We start from the raw sequence: 19,719 nt of genomic DNA, 5'->3' as shown, positions 1-19,719 counted from the left end.
GAGCTCTAAAGCTCTGTCTGAAAAGTTCTGAGTTCTGGCCTGAAGTGACCCACTTCCTCCAGGTAGGTCCCATATCGTTAAGGTTCCACAACCTCTCAAAACAACATTACCAGCTGGGGATCAAGTATTCAAACACATGAGGGTATAGAAAATATCATATTCAAACCATAGTAACTGTTTTATGTCAGAGGACTTCCTTATAAACATTGCTTGTCTGTTCCTGGTCTAAAGAGTATCTTCAGTAGCTCTTTCTTAGTGTTGAAGAGTGCCTAAATATAGAATCACAGTCTCTGGGCTCGTGCCACCCTCCATTGGGAGAACACAGAAATGGTCTCCTTTACTCAGGACATGCTAACAGGCAGATTGATTCTCCTCATCTCCTTGTATTGCCAGCTGCCTCGCCCCCAGCACCAGTGATGGCCAGGTAGCTCCTTCAGAGTGAGCGCCTTTGTGGGTTATATCTGCACACTTAAACAGAAGTGGTTTGCCTTCAGTATTGGTCGTTCAATCCTCCATGTATGAATTCTGCTTGAATAGAAATAAGTACTACTTTGGTCTCTTGGGATTTTGCAGGCTCCCTTTGAGACAGTGAAGTTGAGTGTACTTTTGTGGATACTTGTTAGTAAGTGTTTGTTCTCATAACAGTCTCCGTGCTGCAAGTGTATCCTTTCGATTTATAATGGTAGTGACCAGAGCTTACAAAATTCTGAGAGTAAGCTGAATGATATTTGGGAAATGTGCATGACTTTCTGTTCAATCTTGTTGTCCAATGATGTCAGGACACTATAAACATAATGATAGGATAGTTATGAGCTCTTCCTTCGCTAGAGGTTTGAGAGGAAATGCTTGTTAATGTTTGGAGGCAATGAAAACACAGACTGTTTTGGTATTAATGACCTTAAGACCACTTTACAGATGAACTTTTGTTTCTAGTGTTTAGCATATATGAAATTATGTATATTTATATACATATACACACACACATGCTGTGTACAATTGATACAGCCTTCTCTGATGAAGATGTATTAGAAACAACCTTCAAAGGGGTCTGTTTGCTTAAATTTGAGTTTTAAGGTTTGACAAAGGCCTATTTTTCCCCAATAATAATGAATTGTATTTTCTAAAGAGGTTGTAGTTTCTTTGGATTGTAGCTGCATGTGGTTGCTATGAAAAAATGTTCTTAATTCTTTCTCATTTGCTTCTCTACTTAACAGGTTTTTTGGGTTTACTTTAAATTTTTAATAACCTAAAAGCAACTTTATATCCAGAGCCATTGAACTACAGTGTGTTGGTATGTGATAAGGTTGAATTGTCAAATAATGTGCTGCAACTACAAATGGTATTATAGCCTTATCTGATTTATTATCAGCTAAGTTTAACACTTTTACAACCAGTATTTTGCAATTTTGATTTTATTGTTTTCCAAGTTCTTGCCTTGGCGTCTGGTCCGGAACTGGGGCAGCTGACCTTCCTTGGCCTGGTGGGAATCATTGACCCTCCTAGAACTGGTGTGAAAGAAGCTGTCACAACACTCATTGCCTCAGGAGTCTCCATCAAAATGATCACTGGAGATTCTCAGGAGACTGCAATTGCAATCGGTATGACTGCTTTCAGAAAACACTACCCCTTTTTGTAAACATTAGCTAGGAGATATGTTCATATGCAGTTGGGATTACAAAATAACAACTTACTCATTTTTCCTCAAAGTTATAGTTTGTAAATTAAAGTTTAGTAAAAAAAAGAATATTGAAAACCCATGATTAACTCAAGAAACCATTTGTGTATTTATTCACAGAAGGATAGTTGACCTTTTTAACTTTATAATCCACTTGCTGACAGGTGTAAACACTAGCCCAGGGATGTAAAAGGAAAGATGAATTGAGGTTTTTCTTTTCAGTTTAAGTGTAACTTTGAAGTAGACTTGAACATAAATACTAAGATAAGAGGATTGCTTGCTCTATCCGTCTTGTTACCCACCAGGGATTTGCTTGTGCTTTGAAAGTTGGTTACAGTTACCTTCAGGAACATAAGGTGGAAAGAAGCATAAGTGCCAATTTCCTGAAGTCTGTAAAGTATAAACTTCACATTTGCCAAGCTTTGTTAATTCTGATTTTATTAATTTGTGATGGGTTTGGGCTAAAGGTTTTGCACATTGTTATCTTAAGAAGGGTCACAAATGTGGTGTTGGGAGGGTGACTTCTCAGTGTGCACTTTGATCTAAATGGAACTACATGATTGTGTGCAGCTAATGTGCCCCCAGTTTTTCTGGCTTCAGTTCCTTGGCTTATAGCACATTCTGATTGACAGGATTGAGCTGCTGAACAGGATGGATTAGTCTAGTTTGAAATTTTACGGTTTGCCAGCTTAGGGACAATTCTGTATTCTTAACTTTAAACAAAAACCAAAAACTCAAACAGAAAACTTGAGACCCTGCTATGAATTTCAGCCAGTTTTGTTTACCAGTTGTTTTCTCTCATGATTCCTAGATATACTTTCCCATGTAAAAAGAAGTAAACAAGATCATAGTAAACGAACATAGCTTTACTAACTCTACAAGTGAAGACAAATATAAATATTTGTCTTCTTTTACTTTAGCTAGTCGTCTTGGATTGTATTCTAAAACTTCACAGTCCGTGTCTGGAGAAGAAGTAGATACAATGGAGGTCCAGCATCTTTCACAGATAGTGCCAAAGGTAAGTCTGCATGAGTAAACACTGAGAGCCACATCCTGAGCACCAGGTATTGTCCTTGTCTCCGAGAAACTGGTTACTTTCAAAGGAGACATGCTCAGCAAATTTGCTGCTCCAGATTCTGAACTGAAATTTCTTGGAAATAAAGCATATTTTTATTTATGATGCAATCATTAGAAAAATATTGTAAAGTCATTACCTTTAGTAAGAACTGCATTTCCTGTGAGGAAAGTACGGTGGTAATTGAGGGCTTATATGTGTAAGTTAGAAGATGGAGAAAGAACAGTTAGTTGATACTACTTATACTTTAGTTCTGTTTTTATTTTGTTATTGCTTGAGTTTGTTCATACCTTTTAAGAAATTGAGGTGGTGTTTTCAGACAGTAAAACATACTGTTCTAGAGTGCAGCTCTGAGTTTGGACAGACTCAAGGTATCTTACTTACATTGTCACAAATAGGATACAGAATAGTCTCTTCTCATCCCTCAGTTCTCTCATGACATCTTGTATTCAGCTTTTCTCCTAGGTCTAGAGCTTGGCAGCAGTGATTCATTTTTTTATTTCTGTAGTTTCATCTTACTCAATTCTGTAAGAATAAGACCCTATAGCATGAGACTTCTGAATTTGATTCTTGATCCTTTGATATGCAGTGCTTTGGAGATATCACTTCACTGTGTTGCTGTGTCTAAGTCCTCTACTCCCTCACGCCCTTAAACTGCTGAGTGGGGTTGGACTGTAGGATGCACTGTATTACTTCAGTTCTAGGACAGTTGGGTCTTTTCAGTGTTTGCTGATAGTGAGTGAAGCTGTGTATACTAGTTTCTTTGTGAAAGTCAGTTTTCCTTGTGTTAATACATGAGTGAAGTGGAAACTTGAGTCTTTTTTGGAAAGTGCATTGTGTTGGATGGTGTTTTGCTGAGGCCAATGTGTGAAGGAGTGTTTCATTGATGTGGGCACAGGTGAACACTAAGGCAGACTCATTTCACTGAAGCAGACACAGGAGAACAGACTTTCTTCTAAAGCAAGCCCGTGAAAGGATGTGATGAAGGATTCTTTGCTAACGGTGCATGTGTTGGTCCACCTGAGCTTAGCTTGCTACATTGCTAAAAGCTTCTTGGTCTTCTCTGATCTTGGTCTTCACTTTACTGTGAGAGAATACAAGATGGAAGAACCTGTGCACTATCTAAATAGAGGTGGAACTTTATTCTTAATTGAAGAATAGTCTCCAAATATCTGTCATATGATTCCTGGACCCATAATCAGTAATAAATGCTGGAGTTCAACTGAATTTTTTCTCTCAGAAAATATTGTTCTCTTGGTTTCAGACTTTAAAAATAGGCCAGGCGGTGGTGGCGCACGCCTTTAATCCCAGCACTTGGGAGGCAGAGGCAGGCGGATTTCTGAGTTCCAGGCCAGCCTGGTCTACAGAGTGACCAGGGCTACACAGAGAAACCCTGTCTTGAAAAACAAAACAACAACAACAAGAAAAATAGGACACAGGAGTAGTGTGTATGACAGCACGGAAGTTCACTTAGTTGTTTATTTATTGGCATACATCTCAAGAGCAGCGAAGGTGCAGGGACCTTTTGCTATCATAGATAGCATGACTTATAAAGGAAAGTGAAGATGAAGGAAAAGGGAGGAGAGCTAAGATGGGAGGGCATGGAATGTGAGTTCTCACTTTTGCTTAAATGTCAGAAAAAATTGATCAATGAGAGGGAAGAACTTTAAGAATTTCTGAGGTGGTAAATTCAATCAGGTGAGTCGGGTTTATCAGTTCATCTATAGTAAAATATTAGGGTTGGTTCTGGACATAGATGGGCGGGGCAGGGATTGGGGTGTTTTCTTTGGAATAGGAAATAAAGTTGTCTGCTGAGAGCAAGACTGGAAGAGGTGTTGGACTGGAGGAGTGAGGAGAGAAATCTAACATGAAATAATCCTCCAGGACTGTAGAGAAGAGTGTGTTGTGTAGGTGTAAGAAACTCTATATGGCTTTTAGGTCCTGGAAAGATTGACCATGATGCCAAAATTCAGATATTTGGGAAATGACAGTATGGAAGATTTGGAATGTGAATGCTTACAAAGAGTGAGAAGTATAAACTCATGTGACATTTACAACTGTGATTCTATGAAGGAGAATAGGGTCGTGCCAATCAGCTCCCCTTCTTCACTCCCCTGCTGGTACCATGTTAGAGAGCTGTAAGGGCTGGTAGTGTTGGCTAGACAACTTTGGATAAAACAAGGCAAACCTTACAGACACAGACACACTGTTCTGGCTGGCATTGAAGCACAGTGAAGGACTGCATAGATGATCATAAAAAGAGATTAATTCTGGTAGAGAAATTTGATCATTTCGCAGCTTTGGGTTACAGTTGAAGAGAGGCTTGTGGATTATTCCAAATCAAGAAGGAGCAGCTACGTGACACTGTAAGATGGCTGCCCAGACATTGGGAAGCAGATGTTTTTCTCTGAGACAGAACAAGAGAAAAGCCTGTTGTACACCATTTGTGAGAATACAGATAAAGAAAAAATTTCCCCTTTTTTCATTTCTGAAATACTCCAGGAATAAAGCTGTTTTCTATTTGTAGCCTTAAGGTTATGACACTTAGATTGTTTTTTCTATGGTTAACACACCCTTTTCTTTGGTAAAGGTTGAATTCCTGCACGAGGTACATGTTAGCACATACATGACACTGATTAATTTCACTCTTTGAGCCAAATTAAGTTGCTAAAAATATCATTCCTTAGAAATACTGTTACTTGTTAACACTGGAGATTTTTAATGTATTTGTGTTTTATCAGGTTGCAGTATTTTACAGAGCAAGCCCAAGACACAAGATGAAAATTATTAAGGTGGGTATCTGAAAACCAAATTATCTTAAATTCACTATACAAAATGTTTTAACATTTCTTTTGTTCATTACAAAGAGTATTGATAGAATATCACAGTTCAAAGTATTGTGAGACAAAACTTATAATTCTAGAAGTGCTTGACAGAGAAACAGTTTAGTTGACATAGGAAGTCATGGAACAAAACTGTATAGAGCCTTTCCATAGAGCCTTTCCAGTCCAGCCTCTCTAAGGAGTATAGAAGTGTATTCTGGTAGAGATCCGTATCTAAGTCATCCCAGTGTGGATCGTCACAATTAGGCTCTGTGTGAACAAATGTAAGACAGGTGTTGTATGAGCGTGAACAGTGTGAAGAAGGCTTATTATTTCTGTGAGTTTCTTAACAAGCTGTGCTTTAGAAGTGTATCATTAGGTAACTTTTCATTATGTGGAACGTTCCACAAATAAGTGAGCTGTGTGTTACACACCAATACCACTTAAATGTCAACAGGCTTTAGGAAGGTTTCAGTTTCAGCTTCTGTCTTGCATAATGCCTCATTGACGGGGTGATGTTCTGTACCATTTAATTGATGTATAAAGCAACTTAAATTGTATCTTACAGTTGATAAGCAGGTTTAATTATGGTAGTTAGTTATTGTAGAGTTGAAAGCTTCTGAGTTTAGAGGTTGTTGACATTTTAGGGTGGGTTATTTGTAGCTAGGGGTGATAGGGCTCTCCTGGGTAAACTAGAATGTTTAGTTTCATCCTTAGATCCTACCCAGTAAATACCAGTGCCATCTTACAACTCAAGACAGTCAAAATACCCCCAAACATTGTTATTGATCTCTGGAAAACAAAGTACCCCTGGTTATAAGCCATTGTATAGTTGACTGTCACACTGTATGCAGTTCTCTTGGATGGAAATACTACTAGCCATATTTTGTAAGCTTTATTTTATAAAGACTTTCATGTATTGAACTTGACTGAAAAATAAGGTTATATGTATTTTTAATCTTAATTTTGTGAAAGATTGGTTAACCTCTTTATCTGATTTAAAAAATCAGAATAATTCTCCATGCTTTACTTCTCTTTTTTCTGCTTCTCTTTAGTCTCTACAGAAGAACGGGTCTGTTGTAGCCATGACGGGAGATGGGGTAAATGATGCAGTTGCTCTGAAGGCTGCAGACATTGGAGTTGCAATGGGCCAAACTGGCACAGATGTTTGCAAAGAGGCTGCAGATATGATCTTGGTGGATGATGATTTCCAGACCATAATGTAAGACATTGTTTTTCTCTCCTTCATACATCTTGCCTTCAGACAGTTCAGCTCGAAAAGAATTGGCAGTATATGGCAGATTAAAACTTTTTTGGGGGACAGTCTTATTTTATGTAGTTCAAGAGAAAAGTATTTGTGTAAATGGAACAGACATAATAAATGGTGAAATATTTAGGGAGTGCCGGCCAGTTGTCACATTTTTCTGGGCATAGAATGATGGTGCAACAGTGATTCTTGCTCCAAAGTCTTTATTGTAGTTAAATTGAGGTTACAGGAGACATTATGCAGCATTAGAAGTTGAGTTCACACTCGTGTTATTTTGTCATCTTAGTAAGTGTTCTTGTTGCCCTAATTTCCTGACACAGCCTCTTAGTGCTGAATGCCTTTGCTACCCACGTGTAATGCTGGTGGGGCAGTCCATGCTTCTTTCTCACTTCCCATAATCCATGACTGACCTGAGCTTCACTCCTTGTGGTAATAAATTGTAATCATGAGTCCCGCCATGCTGTATTAATCACATGTGGAAGGCAACACTTGCCAACTTTTTGCAAGGAGAGAAGTATTTTTTCTCTCATTCTTGAAGTTCTCTACAAATCCCAGAAGATGTAGTCATTTTATGAATGTACCTTTTCCTAGACTCAGCCAAGTGAATGCAAGAATTATTCAGTAAATTTCTGTAAAGCACATTTTTGAATTCTTCACAGTATATTAATATAATAGTTATGTCGGACAACAAGTAAACTCCATAATCCTTAAATAACTCATTGCCATTTAATTTTAGACATGTGTTAATTTAACCTAGGAGCTATGAAGGATATAGAGTGTCATTGTTTTTCTATCAGAAATGTGGAATATTATTTTGTGTGGAGAGAATACATGTTTTATGTTGAATATTTTAAACGATTGATTTTTAATTACACATGTGAGTGTACATTCTGGTGCAGGTGCCTGTGGAGAGCAGAGTTGGCAGGTCCCCTCAAGCTGGAGTTAGAGATGGTTGTCAGCCACTTGACATGGGTGCTGGGACTCGAACTCAGGTCTTCTGTAGGAGCGGTGTGCCGTCTGATTACCGAGCCATCACTTCAGCCTTATCAGGGTTTTTTGTTTTATAAGAGAATTTGAATATTATATAATGAAAATAGTTTAAATAGAGCTCAATTCTCTGGTAAATTAAAATATTTCACATCTTAATCTTACCTAACAATAGAATTTTTTTTGTAAATGCTAATTGTTATTTGATTGGAAACTTAGTTTCAAAATGTATAGGCATATTTTATGTGATGTTTTCTTATTTCTTTATTTTTAAATTTCAGGTCTGCAATAGAAGAGGGTAAAGGAATTTATAATAACATAAAAAATTTTGTTAGATTTCAGCTGAGCACGTAAGTTTGCAAGAACTTTTACCCATGGGTCTTCTAGAGAAATTATTTGAAAAGCAAAATTATGTCCTGTATTCTTGAAATTTGCTTATTAGTAATTTTTTAAAAAGTAAAAGGCTATTAATATTAACTGTTTAGGTCATACTAGATATTACCAATCATGTAGGGATGATTTAAAATATATAATAGGAAATGTATAAACAATAGATAGCTACTTTGCCATTCTATATAAGTGACTAGGACTTTGACATTTGAAGGGATACTGCAAACAATTCTTAGGGTTGCTGAGGGATACCTGCATAAACTTTTGGGATTTATTTAATTGCTCTTGAAAATAAAAGTGGATTGTCAAGTCTCAGCAATGTTTCTTGGTTATCTTGTCCTCAAAATAGGATAGATTTTCTATAGCCAAAACATGGTTAAATATTTTTGAAAGTGTTGTTTTGTAGGTTTAAAAATCTTATGTCTGGGCTTGATGGCAATGTCAGTAATCTCAGTGTTCTAGAAGGCTGAGGTAGAAGACTTCCAGAGGCCCGGTCTGTATTACTTAGAGAGAGCCTCTGTCAGAATTGGAAGGGCTTAACTTTTTTTTGCTGTTGTTGCCTAAGCATTAAAAACAACTTTTTTGTTGTTAAAATACTTTTAGCTTGCTAATCAGGGTGACTTTCACTTTTGATCCCAACACTAGGGAGACTGAGTAGATTGTTGAGCCAACCCCGTCTACATTAGGGAGACCCTGGGCTGCAGCGTTAGACTCACTTTCAAAAGACAAAAAAACCATTGTTATCTTCTTAACAAAATATTCATATGACTGAAGTATAGGTCAGTTGAATTAATAGGATTACTTTAAAATATGTAGAACATTATTTTTTTCTTTTGTGTATGTATGTACTGAATGCGTTTGTTGATGTGCACATATCTGTACACGTGTATGTGCTTGCATGCTGAGCTCAGGTGTCAACATTGGATGTTTTTCTCAGTCATCTCCTCTTACCTTAAGTCTTGATCACATGTCTTCACTGAACCTGGGGCTCACTGATTAGCCCGACTGGCTACCCAGTAAGCGCAAGGACCTTCCTGTCTCTACCTCCCCAACACTGGGATGACAGGCATGCACCGCTGCCCTAACTTTTCACTTGGTTTCCGAGGATTTAAACTTAGGTCTGCATGCTTCTTCCTCAGCAAGTGTTTCACCAGCTGAGCTGGTTCCCAGCCCCAGTGACACGAGACTTAAGGGCTAGTAAATGTGTAAGATTGAGTGCACTAATTTAAATGACTCTTTTCCAACAGGAGCATAGCAGCATTAACTTTAATCTCATTGGCTACGTTAATGAACTTTCCTAACCCTCTCAATGCAATGCAGATTTTGTGGATCAATATTATAATGGATGGACCCCCAGCTCAGAGGTAAGTGTTTATTCACGAATTGAAAAGACAAGGCGGGTGTGAATAAGACATATCAAACCTTCCTCATGCATTTCCAGCAACATGCTTCTTAGACGTTGTCATGGGTGTCTATCATTTATTCTTTTTGGTTGTCTATTCATTCATCGTAGCTCTGATCCTTTACATTATGTGAGGTGCCAGCTTTTGGATAAGAACAGAGTGGGGATAATGGCAGGTCTTGTGTTTAGGACACAAGCTGCATTCTAAGAAATGAAAGTAATGGAGAAATTTCCTGCAGTCAGTTTGAACACATTAATAATAAACTCAGTCACCACTAATGAATTGGTGTTGCACTAAGGGAAGAAATCAAAGGTGCCTCCCTTCCTCTGCCCAATTATTGTTATTTAACCAAGAGCGAGCTAACATTTAAATTGTCTGCTTCACTCTTCCTGTGTCTTCTGTTTTCTGTGATGTGTCTCATGTCTCTGTGTGCCTGTTTCTTGTGTCTGTCTCCAATAAAAGGCTCTTTTATTGAACGGCACAGAAAGTGTCACACATGGAAGGAATGAGGGATACTTTAGAACTAGAGCTTTACCTGGAATTAAGTCACTGATGCAGCTGACCCAGACAGTATACGAACACCACTTTTAGCACTTAAGGACATCCATTTCATAAGGCCACTTTCGGTCTATTTGCTGTTTCCAGCAAACGATTATAATGAACCATAAATACATACATGAAAACACATATGTAATACACTGGGCCAGGGGCATGGAAAAGTATGAAACTTAAGGTTATAGCTGTACGTTAGCTTATGCTATAAAAGTTGATTACATGGGAAAATCCAAGGCAAGGTTGATTGGTTTTATTATTATTCTCTAAAACACAGGTCATATATACTGAGTACATAGTAGGATACCAGTTGTAAGTCACTGACTGAGGTCTAGCGAAAGTTCCAGTCTCTTAGTATGTAAGAGATGCGTTCATAATGCCACACTGACACCATCTCCAAGTTCAGTTTCATGTCTGAGTTCTGTTTAAGAGCCTTGGTAAAATATGAATTCAAAGATATCAGTGTCTCTTTTATTTTTTTAGTACTATGGTAATTAAATGATATCTGTCATGGCCATCCCAGTAAATTTCCTTATCAAAGACATCTTTGCATTCTTGGTAGGTTATGGATTTTAAAAATCAATTTATATGTAAATGAAATTGGATTTTTTTTTTGAAAGTTGGCTAGCAAGTGCTTGCTTGTCTTATCTTGCCAAATGTGTACGTGTAAGCATTTAGAGAGCTACGGATCAGTGATCTTCCTTGCCCTCACTTCTTGCCTTCTTCTCCTCTCTTCTCTGTCCCCCTCCTTCCTCCTTCCTGCTAGTTGGTACTAGAGACACGTGCCATCATGTCTAGCAGTGGTAATTTTCAAGTAACCATAGGCAGTGATTTCTTTATGATTTAACATCTTGTTTTCAAAAAAACCATTTAATTTCCCAGATAATTGGTGTTAATTAGGTTTTAAAAGTAAGGGTAAAGAACATTTCTAAGTACTTTCTTTGTTCTCTTTTGTTTTCAAGTCTTGGAGTAGAGCCAGTGGATAAAGATGTCATTCGAAAACCGCCTCGAAACTGGAAGGACAGCATTTTGACAAAAAACTTGATACTTAAAATACTTGTTTCATCAATAATCATTGTTTGTGGGACTTTGTTTGTCTTCTGGCGAGAGGTATAGTCACTAGATAAACTGCTGTGTAGTACACTCTGTGTAGTCAGGTTCTTAGTAATTTTGGTGTGTTATACAGATGATTGACAAGTGAAGAACTCTGAGTGAAAAGCACAGGTTAAGAGACTATAACCTAAGGTCATTAAGTATTTAGTAAAGCATCATGTGCATGGAAATTTGGGGAGAATTAGAAAACCTAAGTCCTTGCATAGCAGTGTTCTCAGGAGATTTTTTTTTTTTAACTTTCATGTAGAATATATTTGTTCACTAGGTTGTCTGTTGAAAATTCAGATAGGTTTTACATTTAGAAAGAAGCTATTTCATTTTAAAAGCATCCAGTGTTTATCCATTTTATTCAGCCACCAAGAAACAAACAAGTCATTTTGTCTTTCTTCTTGGCAGCTTCGAGACAATGTGATAACACCCCGAGACACAACAATGACTTTCACTTGCTTTGTGTTTTTTGACATGTTTAATGCGCTGAGTTCCAGATCTCAGGTATGCTCAAATGGCCTTACCTAATGTACCACTTTTAGAAGAATAGGAAGCAGACAGTAATTATGGATATTTTAGCTTTGATTTTTGTAGCCACAGATTACAGTGCCATGTATTTTTCTATAAAGATGTGCCAGGGACAACAATAAAGATGGGACATTTGATCTCATATGGTGTCCAATCTTCAATTATTAGCTGTAGAATATATTTAGATTAACATTGGACAAACTTCATGGGGCTATAAACATATTAGTCAAAGCCTTGTGAAAGGACAGTGTGTTCCTTGTCCCATCTGTCATGGTATCAAAGGTTAGTCTCTTTTTTCTTTCCATGCTGTACATTAAGCAATGTTTGCATTTTCTTGTTAGAAAATAATGTGCTAGCATCAGAACCAGGGGTACTTTGTGAGAGCATAGTGTCCTTGAAAACTAGGTTTGTTTGCATGGCCATTTAATGCAGTTTCTAAGCACTTTGTGCACTTCGATTTCTCTTTGGCACCTAGAAGTCTTTTACCCTCTGAAGGCCTTTATGAGTCCTTAACTGTTGGCATTTTTCACATTAGAGCTTTCCAAGTACAGTTATCACTAGACTACTTTAGAAGCTAGTACTTGTGTTTCTTTTTTTATACACACATAATTACATGTATTTGTTGAGTAAGAGTTTTGGGTCATATACCTTAATGAATGGTTAGAAGAGATTTCACAAAATATGAATGGAATTTATGAATACTTTGGGGTTACTGTCTTAGTTAATGTTCTATTTCTGTGACACTGTGACCAAGGCAACTCAGCATTTGGGGCCTGTGAACAGTTTTAATCTTAGTCCAATATCATCTTGACAGAGAACATGGTGAATAGCAGGCATAATTAATACTGGAGAACTAGCTGAGGCTATATCCTAATCCACAAACAGAGAGAGAGGGTGGAGGGAGGGAGAAGGGGGTTATAGAGAAAGGACCCACCCCCAGGGACAGGATCCTTCCAACAAGGCCACATCTCCTACTCCTCAAATAGTGCCACTCCAGAAGTGGTGACTAAGCATTCAAATAGATGAGCCTATGGGGCCATTCTTATTTAAACCACCACAGACACTAAAGCTTTCTTTTTATGGGCTCATTGTTATAATTGATTCTTTTTAGGAAAGTGCCTTTTTTTTTTTCTTTTTTTTTTTTTTTTTTTTGCTTTTGTTTTTTGAGATGGCCTCTCTGTATACCTTAAACCAGCTTTGAACTTGAGATCCTCGCATACAGCTCCCTGAGAATTGAGATCACAAGCATGCACCACTGTGGTGCACTGAGCAACATTTTCTTTCATTGTGTGTGTGTGTGTGTGTGTGTGTGTGTGTGTGTGTGTGTGTGGTGTATGGTGTAGTGTAGTGTAGTGTATGAATGGCACATAGCACATGTGGCACACGTGTGGAAGGGTATGTGTGCCTGTTCATGCACTCCTGGAGGTCCAGAGGTTGATATCTGTCTTCCTGTACTAAGTTTCTGTTTACTTTTGTTTTTGAGTCTTTCATTGAACCTGGAGTTCATGAATAAGCAGGATAGGCTGGGCAGTGAACCCCTGAATCTTTTCTGTTCCTGCCCACCAGGGCTGCCTGAAATTATAGCTAGCCCTGTCACTCTTGGCTTTCTCTGTTGGTGTTGGGGATCTAAACTCCCCAGCTGAATTATTTTCCTTTAATTTTAATTAAAATATGATTACATCATTTCCTCATTTCTATTCCTTCTTCTAGGCCCTCCTATGTGCCCTTCCTCCAGTCCTTCATATGCCACTACTCCCTTTAAAATCGATGGCCTCTTTTGATTACTTATTGTTATAGACACAAACATAGAATATATAAGTATAACCTGATATATTTAATTTTTAATTTTTTATTGTTTGAGAGTCTCATATATACATATAATGTATTTGGTCAAATTTGCCTCTCATTTCTTCCTCTGCAAATCCTCCCTTATTGCCCGCCCCCTTTCCGCACTTCATTTGCTCTTTGTGTTTTTAAACTCAGAGTCCACATTTCATCCATCGCTGTAGGACCATCTTACTTTAGCATGGCTAGTTTCTCAGGGTCCACACCTGTGAAGAAAATGTACTCTTTTCCCCTCAGCATCCATCTATTGCCAGTAGCTTCTGATCTAGGCTTGGCACCTCATGACCCATTCTGTCTGGCTGAGGTCTAGCTGGCTAGTTCTTTATAGGTCTGGTGCATGCAGTCAGTTGCTCACAAGTGCATATGTGCAGTATCCCTGATGTGTGTGGCAGCCCCAGCACATCAGCAAATGCAGTTTTGCTACAGGAGTCCACTACTTTTGGTTCTCATAATCTCCTTCCATCTTTGATAAATAAAAGTTGGAGTAGAATTTATCCTTAGTGTATATGGATTTTACAAAATGAATAAAGTTAAGACATTTTTTTGACACGATAGAATTGAACCAAGTGTAATCGCGGTGCCATTTCTATGACCAGGGTGGAATAATTGGACCTCTCTGTTTTGCCAACAGACCAAGTCTGTGTTTGAGATTGGACTCTGCAGTAATAAGATGTTTTGCTATGCAGTTCTTGGATCCATCATGGGACAGTTGCTTGTTATTTACTTCCCTCCCCTTCAGAAGGTTTTTCAGACCGAGAGCCTAAGTATACTGGGTAAAGAAAATGCTGTGTGCCAATATTTCTGTATCCTTAACATGTGTCTGTCATAGTGAAGGTTCTTTTTAAATAGAAGAGAAAAATAACTGATGAGACTTGTATCAAAGGGTCTTTTATGTTTGCATATTAGACATTGAGGGGAAAGTTGTTTTCATTTACTGCATATGTTATCAGTTGGTATAAAGTCATGTTTGGTGACTCTGAAATATAGCAACTCATAAAACCTGTTATAGATTAATTGTAGTTTACAATATTATATTTAAAAATATGAACATTTCTATCATGAAATGAGAGAACTTTACTTCAGCTCACTGAAAATCAAATTGTTGTTAAAACTTAATCATTTTAAGGTAAACTTAATATTCTACCATTATTTCATGAAATCTCCATTTGACTCAGGAGATATTAGCTTTTATAATGTTTGTGAAGAAATTATTATTTTATATGGCTTGCATTAAATATATGGTACAAGGGTAGGTGTGGAGCTTGTTGATAATATTTTGTTGGTAAGCCAAGGCCCTTGGTTTGATCCAGAGCTACAACTAACCACTACCAACAAAGTACATTCAAAATTAATTTTCTTAAGAATATATTTGGAAAATGGGTCCTTAATTCTTAGATTTTTTTTTTAAAAGTTTGTGTATTTATGCTGGGCGGTGGTGGCGCACGCCTTTAATCCCAGCACTTGGGAGGCAGAGGCAGGTGGATTTCTGAGTTCAAGGCCAGCCTGGTCTACAGAGTGAGTTCCAGGACCGCCAGGGCTACACAGAGAAACCCTGTCTTGGAAAAAAAAAAAAAAAAAGTTTGTGTATTTATGAAGTGAGTTTTATAGTCTCTATTTTTTGATACAAGTTTAGTGGTTTTTGTATAACAAAGTTCACCTTAAAATTTGAACTAGCTATTCTAAGGTGTAAGCTGTTGCTACACATTTCTAAGACTGGTAAAACTCAGTTTATTTTCTCTTACAGATCTGTTGTTTCTTTTGGGTCTTACCTCGTCAGTGTGTATCGTGTCTGAAATTATAAAGAAGGTTGAAAGGAGCAGGGAAAAGATCCAGAAGAATGCTGGTTCAACATCATCGTCTTTTCTTGAAGTATGATGCATATTGCATTTTTTTAATTTGCAAACTAGTAATTGCAGTCTGAGAATCATTTAGAAGGGCAAGTTCAAGAGGATAATGAAGATTTAAGGACTTTTTAACTTTTCATTGACTAAAAATGACCATTAATGTTAAAGACTTGATTTGAACCTTGTTGATAGTCCCAAATGAAATTATGCAACTTTGAATAACACGTTCCTTGATTTGAATTGGCTTTTGCAATTGAGTGGAACTTCAACATATGGGCAAGTACTGAATTAAAAAATACAAAAGGCAAAACCTGAACCACCTTCTGCACTTAAAGAGTTCTAATGTACAAATACACTATCTGTCTTAGATGGATATAAATATTTTTTTTATTTTTGAATATTGTACTATTTATGGTTGTGGGGCTTTCTTACTAATACACAAATAAACTCAGTCATTTCAAAGGCATTCTATGTGGTTTAGAAATGGCCAGGAGTGCCATGTTTCAGCTACCGTGTTTCCCTTTTCCTGCAATGTAAGCAACTGATACCTTGTATTACCATTTTTATATTTCAAGTTGTTTTTTTTTTTTTTTTTTTTTGCACAGGATGTGACCACTGTCTAATCACTGTTCTTTTCTTTCTTTTTGTGACTGAAAAGCATATACTGCAATTGAAGTAAATGTTTGCTCTTCTTAGTAAGTGTAAATGGTTCTTGTTTTTGTGTACTTGTTTTGTTTTTCATAGAGGTGTGAGTCTTTGATCTAGCAGAATTAGTTCAGGGCTGTTACTGACATTACAGTTAGAGTAATTGTACTTAACACACATAGAGTCAAAAACAATTTAGGCTGGGTTGGAATTTAAAACAGATTATATTAACATGTTCTTGTTTAGTTTAGTACAGTTCTACTTTGTCAGTATCTTGTCATTTCTTTATAAATCAAACACTTCAGCTGAATAATTGACCTTTATTACTGTTTTTTTCATATTTGTATTTTTAAGTCTATTTCTTAGAGAGTATAGACTAGTATACGAACAAAATAGAAAAGTCCCAAACTCAGAGAGATAGCATATGAGCCAGGGTGTACATGGGAAGATCCTGTGCTGGCCTTGCTTTACCAATCCTCTAGGCCTAGACTGTAGCACCACCCTGAGTCTGTCCCGCCTGCCATCTGTTGTGCTGTCTTCTACTTCATTCGGTATGCTTGGAAATAGATGGGTTTGCTTTGTATAACACCATCAGTTCTTATAAAAGCTTGATAAAATAAAGGTAAGTTTTGAGTTTGTATTTCATAACCTGTCAGAATGAACTGTTCTTAAGCTTGTTCATTGTTACTGGTGAATGTTAACACTGCTGTGCTGTCATCGATAGGAGAACTCTGTTGTTTGAGTCTGTACTACTGAAGCATGAGCATAAGGAGCCAGATGTCTGCACTTTGTTCTTAATCTTTCAGGCTCAACTGTCAAGTGTCTAATGTTGTCTGATTAGGTGGAACCTGAAATCATTGTCTAACCAACTCTTAGAGGGTTTGATGTCTCATAGCAAAATTTTATAATGGTTTTTTACATTCTGTTCCAGACTTGAAAACTACATATTAAGTGCATATTCAGTCTTGTTTGTTTTATATTAGAGGTTGAGAATATTACTCATGAAATGAATGTGCCTATCTTTTCACTTGGTATTGAACTATAAAAATAAAATGAGTTTTTCATAAGTTCCCTAATGACTTCCCCGTTAGTATTGTTAATATTAAAATTATAACTGTATATGCTGAAAGATATAGAAAGTTTTATAGTTTTGAAAAAAATATGTAATATAGATCCAGGTTTCAGTTTTCCAAATTTTATTAGTTCAAATTAGGATGGATCAGTTAGCTGTGCTAGCATCCAATCATCAGGTTTCACTCAGTCTTCTAATCCTAGGACTTCTCCCTAGCTGCTCCCTTTGAATTTTTTCCCTCCCATTAGGACTACTTCTATTTGATTGCATAGGAGCCAGACATCAAAGCAGAAAAGAGATGACCTTGAAATAAACTGACCAGTCTGGTAGAGAACTCTCAGATGCTGAAAGTTGAACACAGCTGTGCTGGGCACCGAGCCATCTTGAGGGACTCAACAGTGAAGTTCTACAACCCAAGGAGCCTCCCTTAGGTTAGGCTATGGATTTTTCCAGAGCATTAACTGTCTGCATGAGGACAGGACATGCTATTTACCACATTCTACACTCACTCACCATACATCTGATACAGTGGCAATCCTCCTGAAATTGCTTTCAATTTGGATCTTTCTGCTTTAGGATGTAAGTAAATTGAGTTTTGTTGAGACTTAAAATAATTTCTCACTGAAATGAATTAGTGACAACAGTACCTATCCCATTTGTGAAGGAATTAACATTACACTGCTTTCCTGCCTCTGATGCCTGGCTTGTTTGGCTCCAATGACTCATCCAAGAAGTGAGATGAATTGATTATATTTTCCTTGAAATCTTATTTAGTCCCTGGGTGTACTGGGAATACAATGACATTCTTACCCTTCCGTACTTCTTGGACAGGAAAAGCAAAAACTGTTAAGCTATTTTATCGATGTTAATAGTGATCTTTGTATATTTATTTAAAAAAAAAAATATATATATATATATATATATATATACACATATATATATATTAAAATAAATACAGCACACAGTTCACTTTGGCATTTGAAAATCTTTGAAGTGGCTTTTTAGACTAACCTCTGTGATCTAAATAGCAAGTGGTGTGTGTACATTAACATGAGGATATAAAATATTAATCCCTTTTGGTCTGTGGCTGAACAACAGATTATCCTGATGACTTCAGTTGGCTGACATGACTGGAGTTCAGTTAGACTCAGGTTTGATGGTCTGCCTTTAGTTTGTAGTTGTCAGAGTTGGTTATTGCTGATAATGGATAATATGCTGATTTAGCAGACAATTTTCTGTAAACATTGTTACAGTATTAGGTTTACAAATATGTATCCTGCTCTAGGAAGCTTTTAGTTCTCATATTGGAGGCCACTTTGAAATACACCATGTAAAATATTACAATGAAAGAAGGAGAGAATGACTTTGTGGGAGAACCTTCCTAGAACTAGTAGCATATAACTTAAGTCCTTCAGTGGGGAAGTTCCAGCCAAAAGGCAGTGGGGCTTTGCAGCTGCACAGTAGAATGTTCACAAAGGGGTTGGGAAGTAGAAGGAACAGTGAAACCCACAGAATTTCTGTTATGAACAGCTAGATAGTTGGGCTGTTTGGCTAGACGGTGTGTAACTGTGGCATGCTGGAAGATGATGATTTTGAGCTATAGAGACAGTAGCACAAGCTGAGAAGGCCTTAGTGAGACACAGGCTCATTTAAAATGAGAAGCTCATGGTATCTTTGAGGTTTACAAAAACAACTAATAAAGTGAGTGGGCAGATGAGAAGGCTCAGTGGGTAAAGGAGCTTGCCACTAATCCTAAAGAACTCACATTGTGAAAAGAGGACCGGCATCCACAGATGCTTTCTGACCTTCTTGCATGCATCATAGCACCTGTGCTCACATGCATACCCATATACATGGAATCAACAAATGTAATACAGCTCAACTTGACAGAACATGAGTCTAAGATGTTTGGCATAGTTAACAGTCAGCAAATGGATGGATACATTAAAAAGGCAGCACTAGGAACCTTGTGGTTTCCTTTGCCTAGGAACTTTGTAGTTGGCCTTGCTTCAGAGCTTTCAAATGGAGTCCTTGGTACAGCCATCAACTGGAAACTCTGGTCTGAACCATCGAAGGTACCTTTCTATAGTATTTGTAGTTAGATTCTCTTAGTAGGTGAGGGGAGGGAATGCATGAATGAATGCCTGTCTATGAATCAGAAAGCGGTGATGGCAAATGGGGCTAACACCAGAAACTGCTGATGTGCTTTGCTAGTGAGTTGTGCAGGAAGGAAGAGCTTTGTTTCCTGTTAGAGCTAAGGCCCTTTCCTGCCTCTGCTCACACAGTGCTGCGGCATTATGTCTAGTCTTCAGGACCATGTTCATTAACCTTAGTTCCGAAAATTACAGATTTCGCTGTATTTAAAAAGCCTAGCATAGACAACTTAAGATGGCTCTATATGGCTGGAAAGGGGAAAGGGTGCATTTGTGATGTTTCTGTTCTCAAGGGAAAACATTGCTATTAAATTGAAGGGAAAATAGAAAATGTTAGAAATTAAAATCCAAGTCACTTTG

The 19,719-nt window shown here is 37.5% G+C and overlaps 1 protein-coding gene across 6 annotated transcripts in view; it reads left to right on the top strand.

Moving 5' to 3' along the window:
• Atp2c1 (ATPase secretory pathway Ca2+ transporting 1) overlaps window positions 1-17,205 on the top strand; it is a 106,974-nt gene extending 89,769 nt beyond the window's left edge. For all 6 annotated transcript variants that reach the window (XM_034483827.2, XM_034483832.2, XM_034483830.2 and 3 more), the window contains 10 exons: window positions 1,428-1,598; window positions 2,596-2,693; window positions 5,492-5,542; window positions 6,628-6,794; window positions 8,108-8,176; window positions 9,464-9,580; window positions 11,134-11,281; window positions 11,681-11,776; window positions 14,277-14,418; window positions 15,390-17,205. In XM_034483827.2, coding sequence (XP_034339718.1) covers window positions 1,428-1,598; window positions 2,596-2,693; window positions 5,492-5,542; window positions 6,628-6,794; window positions 8,108-8,176; window positions 9,464-9,580; window positions 11,134-11,281; window positions 11,681-11,776; window positions 14,277-14,418; window positions 15,390-15,520 — 1,190 coding nt within the window. In that variant the 3' untranslated portion in view covers window positions 15,521-17,205. The remainder of the gene's footprint in view (window positions 1-1,427; window positions 1,599-2,595; window positions 2,694-5,491; window positions 5,543-6,627; window positions 6,795-8,107; window positions 8,177-9,463; window positions 9,581-11,133; window positions 11,282-11,680; window positions 11,777-14,276; window positions 14,419-15,389) is intronic.
• Window positions 17,206-19,719: the final 2,514 nt, after the last annotated feature.

Source organism: Arvicanthis niloticus, chromosome 21, assembly GCF_011762505.2.
Source record: "Arvicanthis niloticus isolate mArvNil1 chromosome 21, mArvNil1.pat.X, whole genome shotgun sequence".
In the NCBI taxonomy this organism is placed as follows: domain Eukaryota; kingdom Metazoa; phylum Chordata; class Mammalia; order Rodentia; family Muridae; genus Arvicanthis; species Arvicanthis niloticus.
Note: the sequence above shows the minus strand (reverse complement) of the source record. Positions and strands in the feature narration are given on the sequence as shown.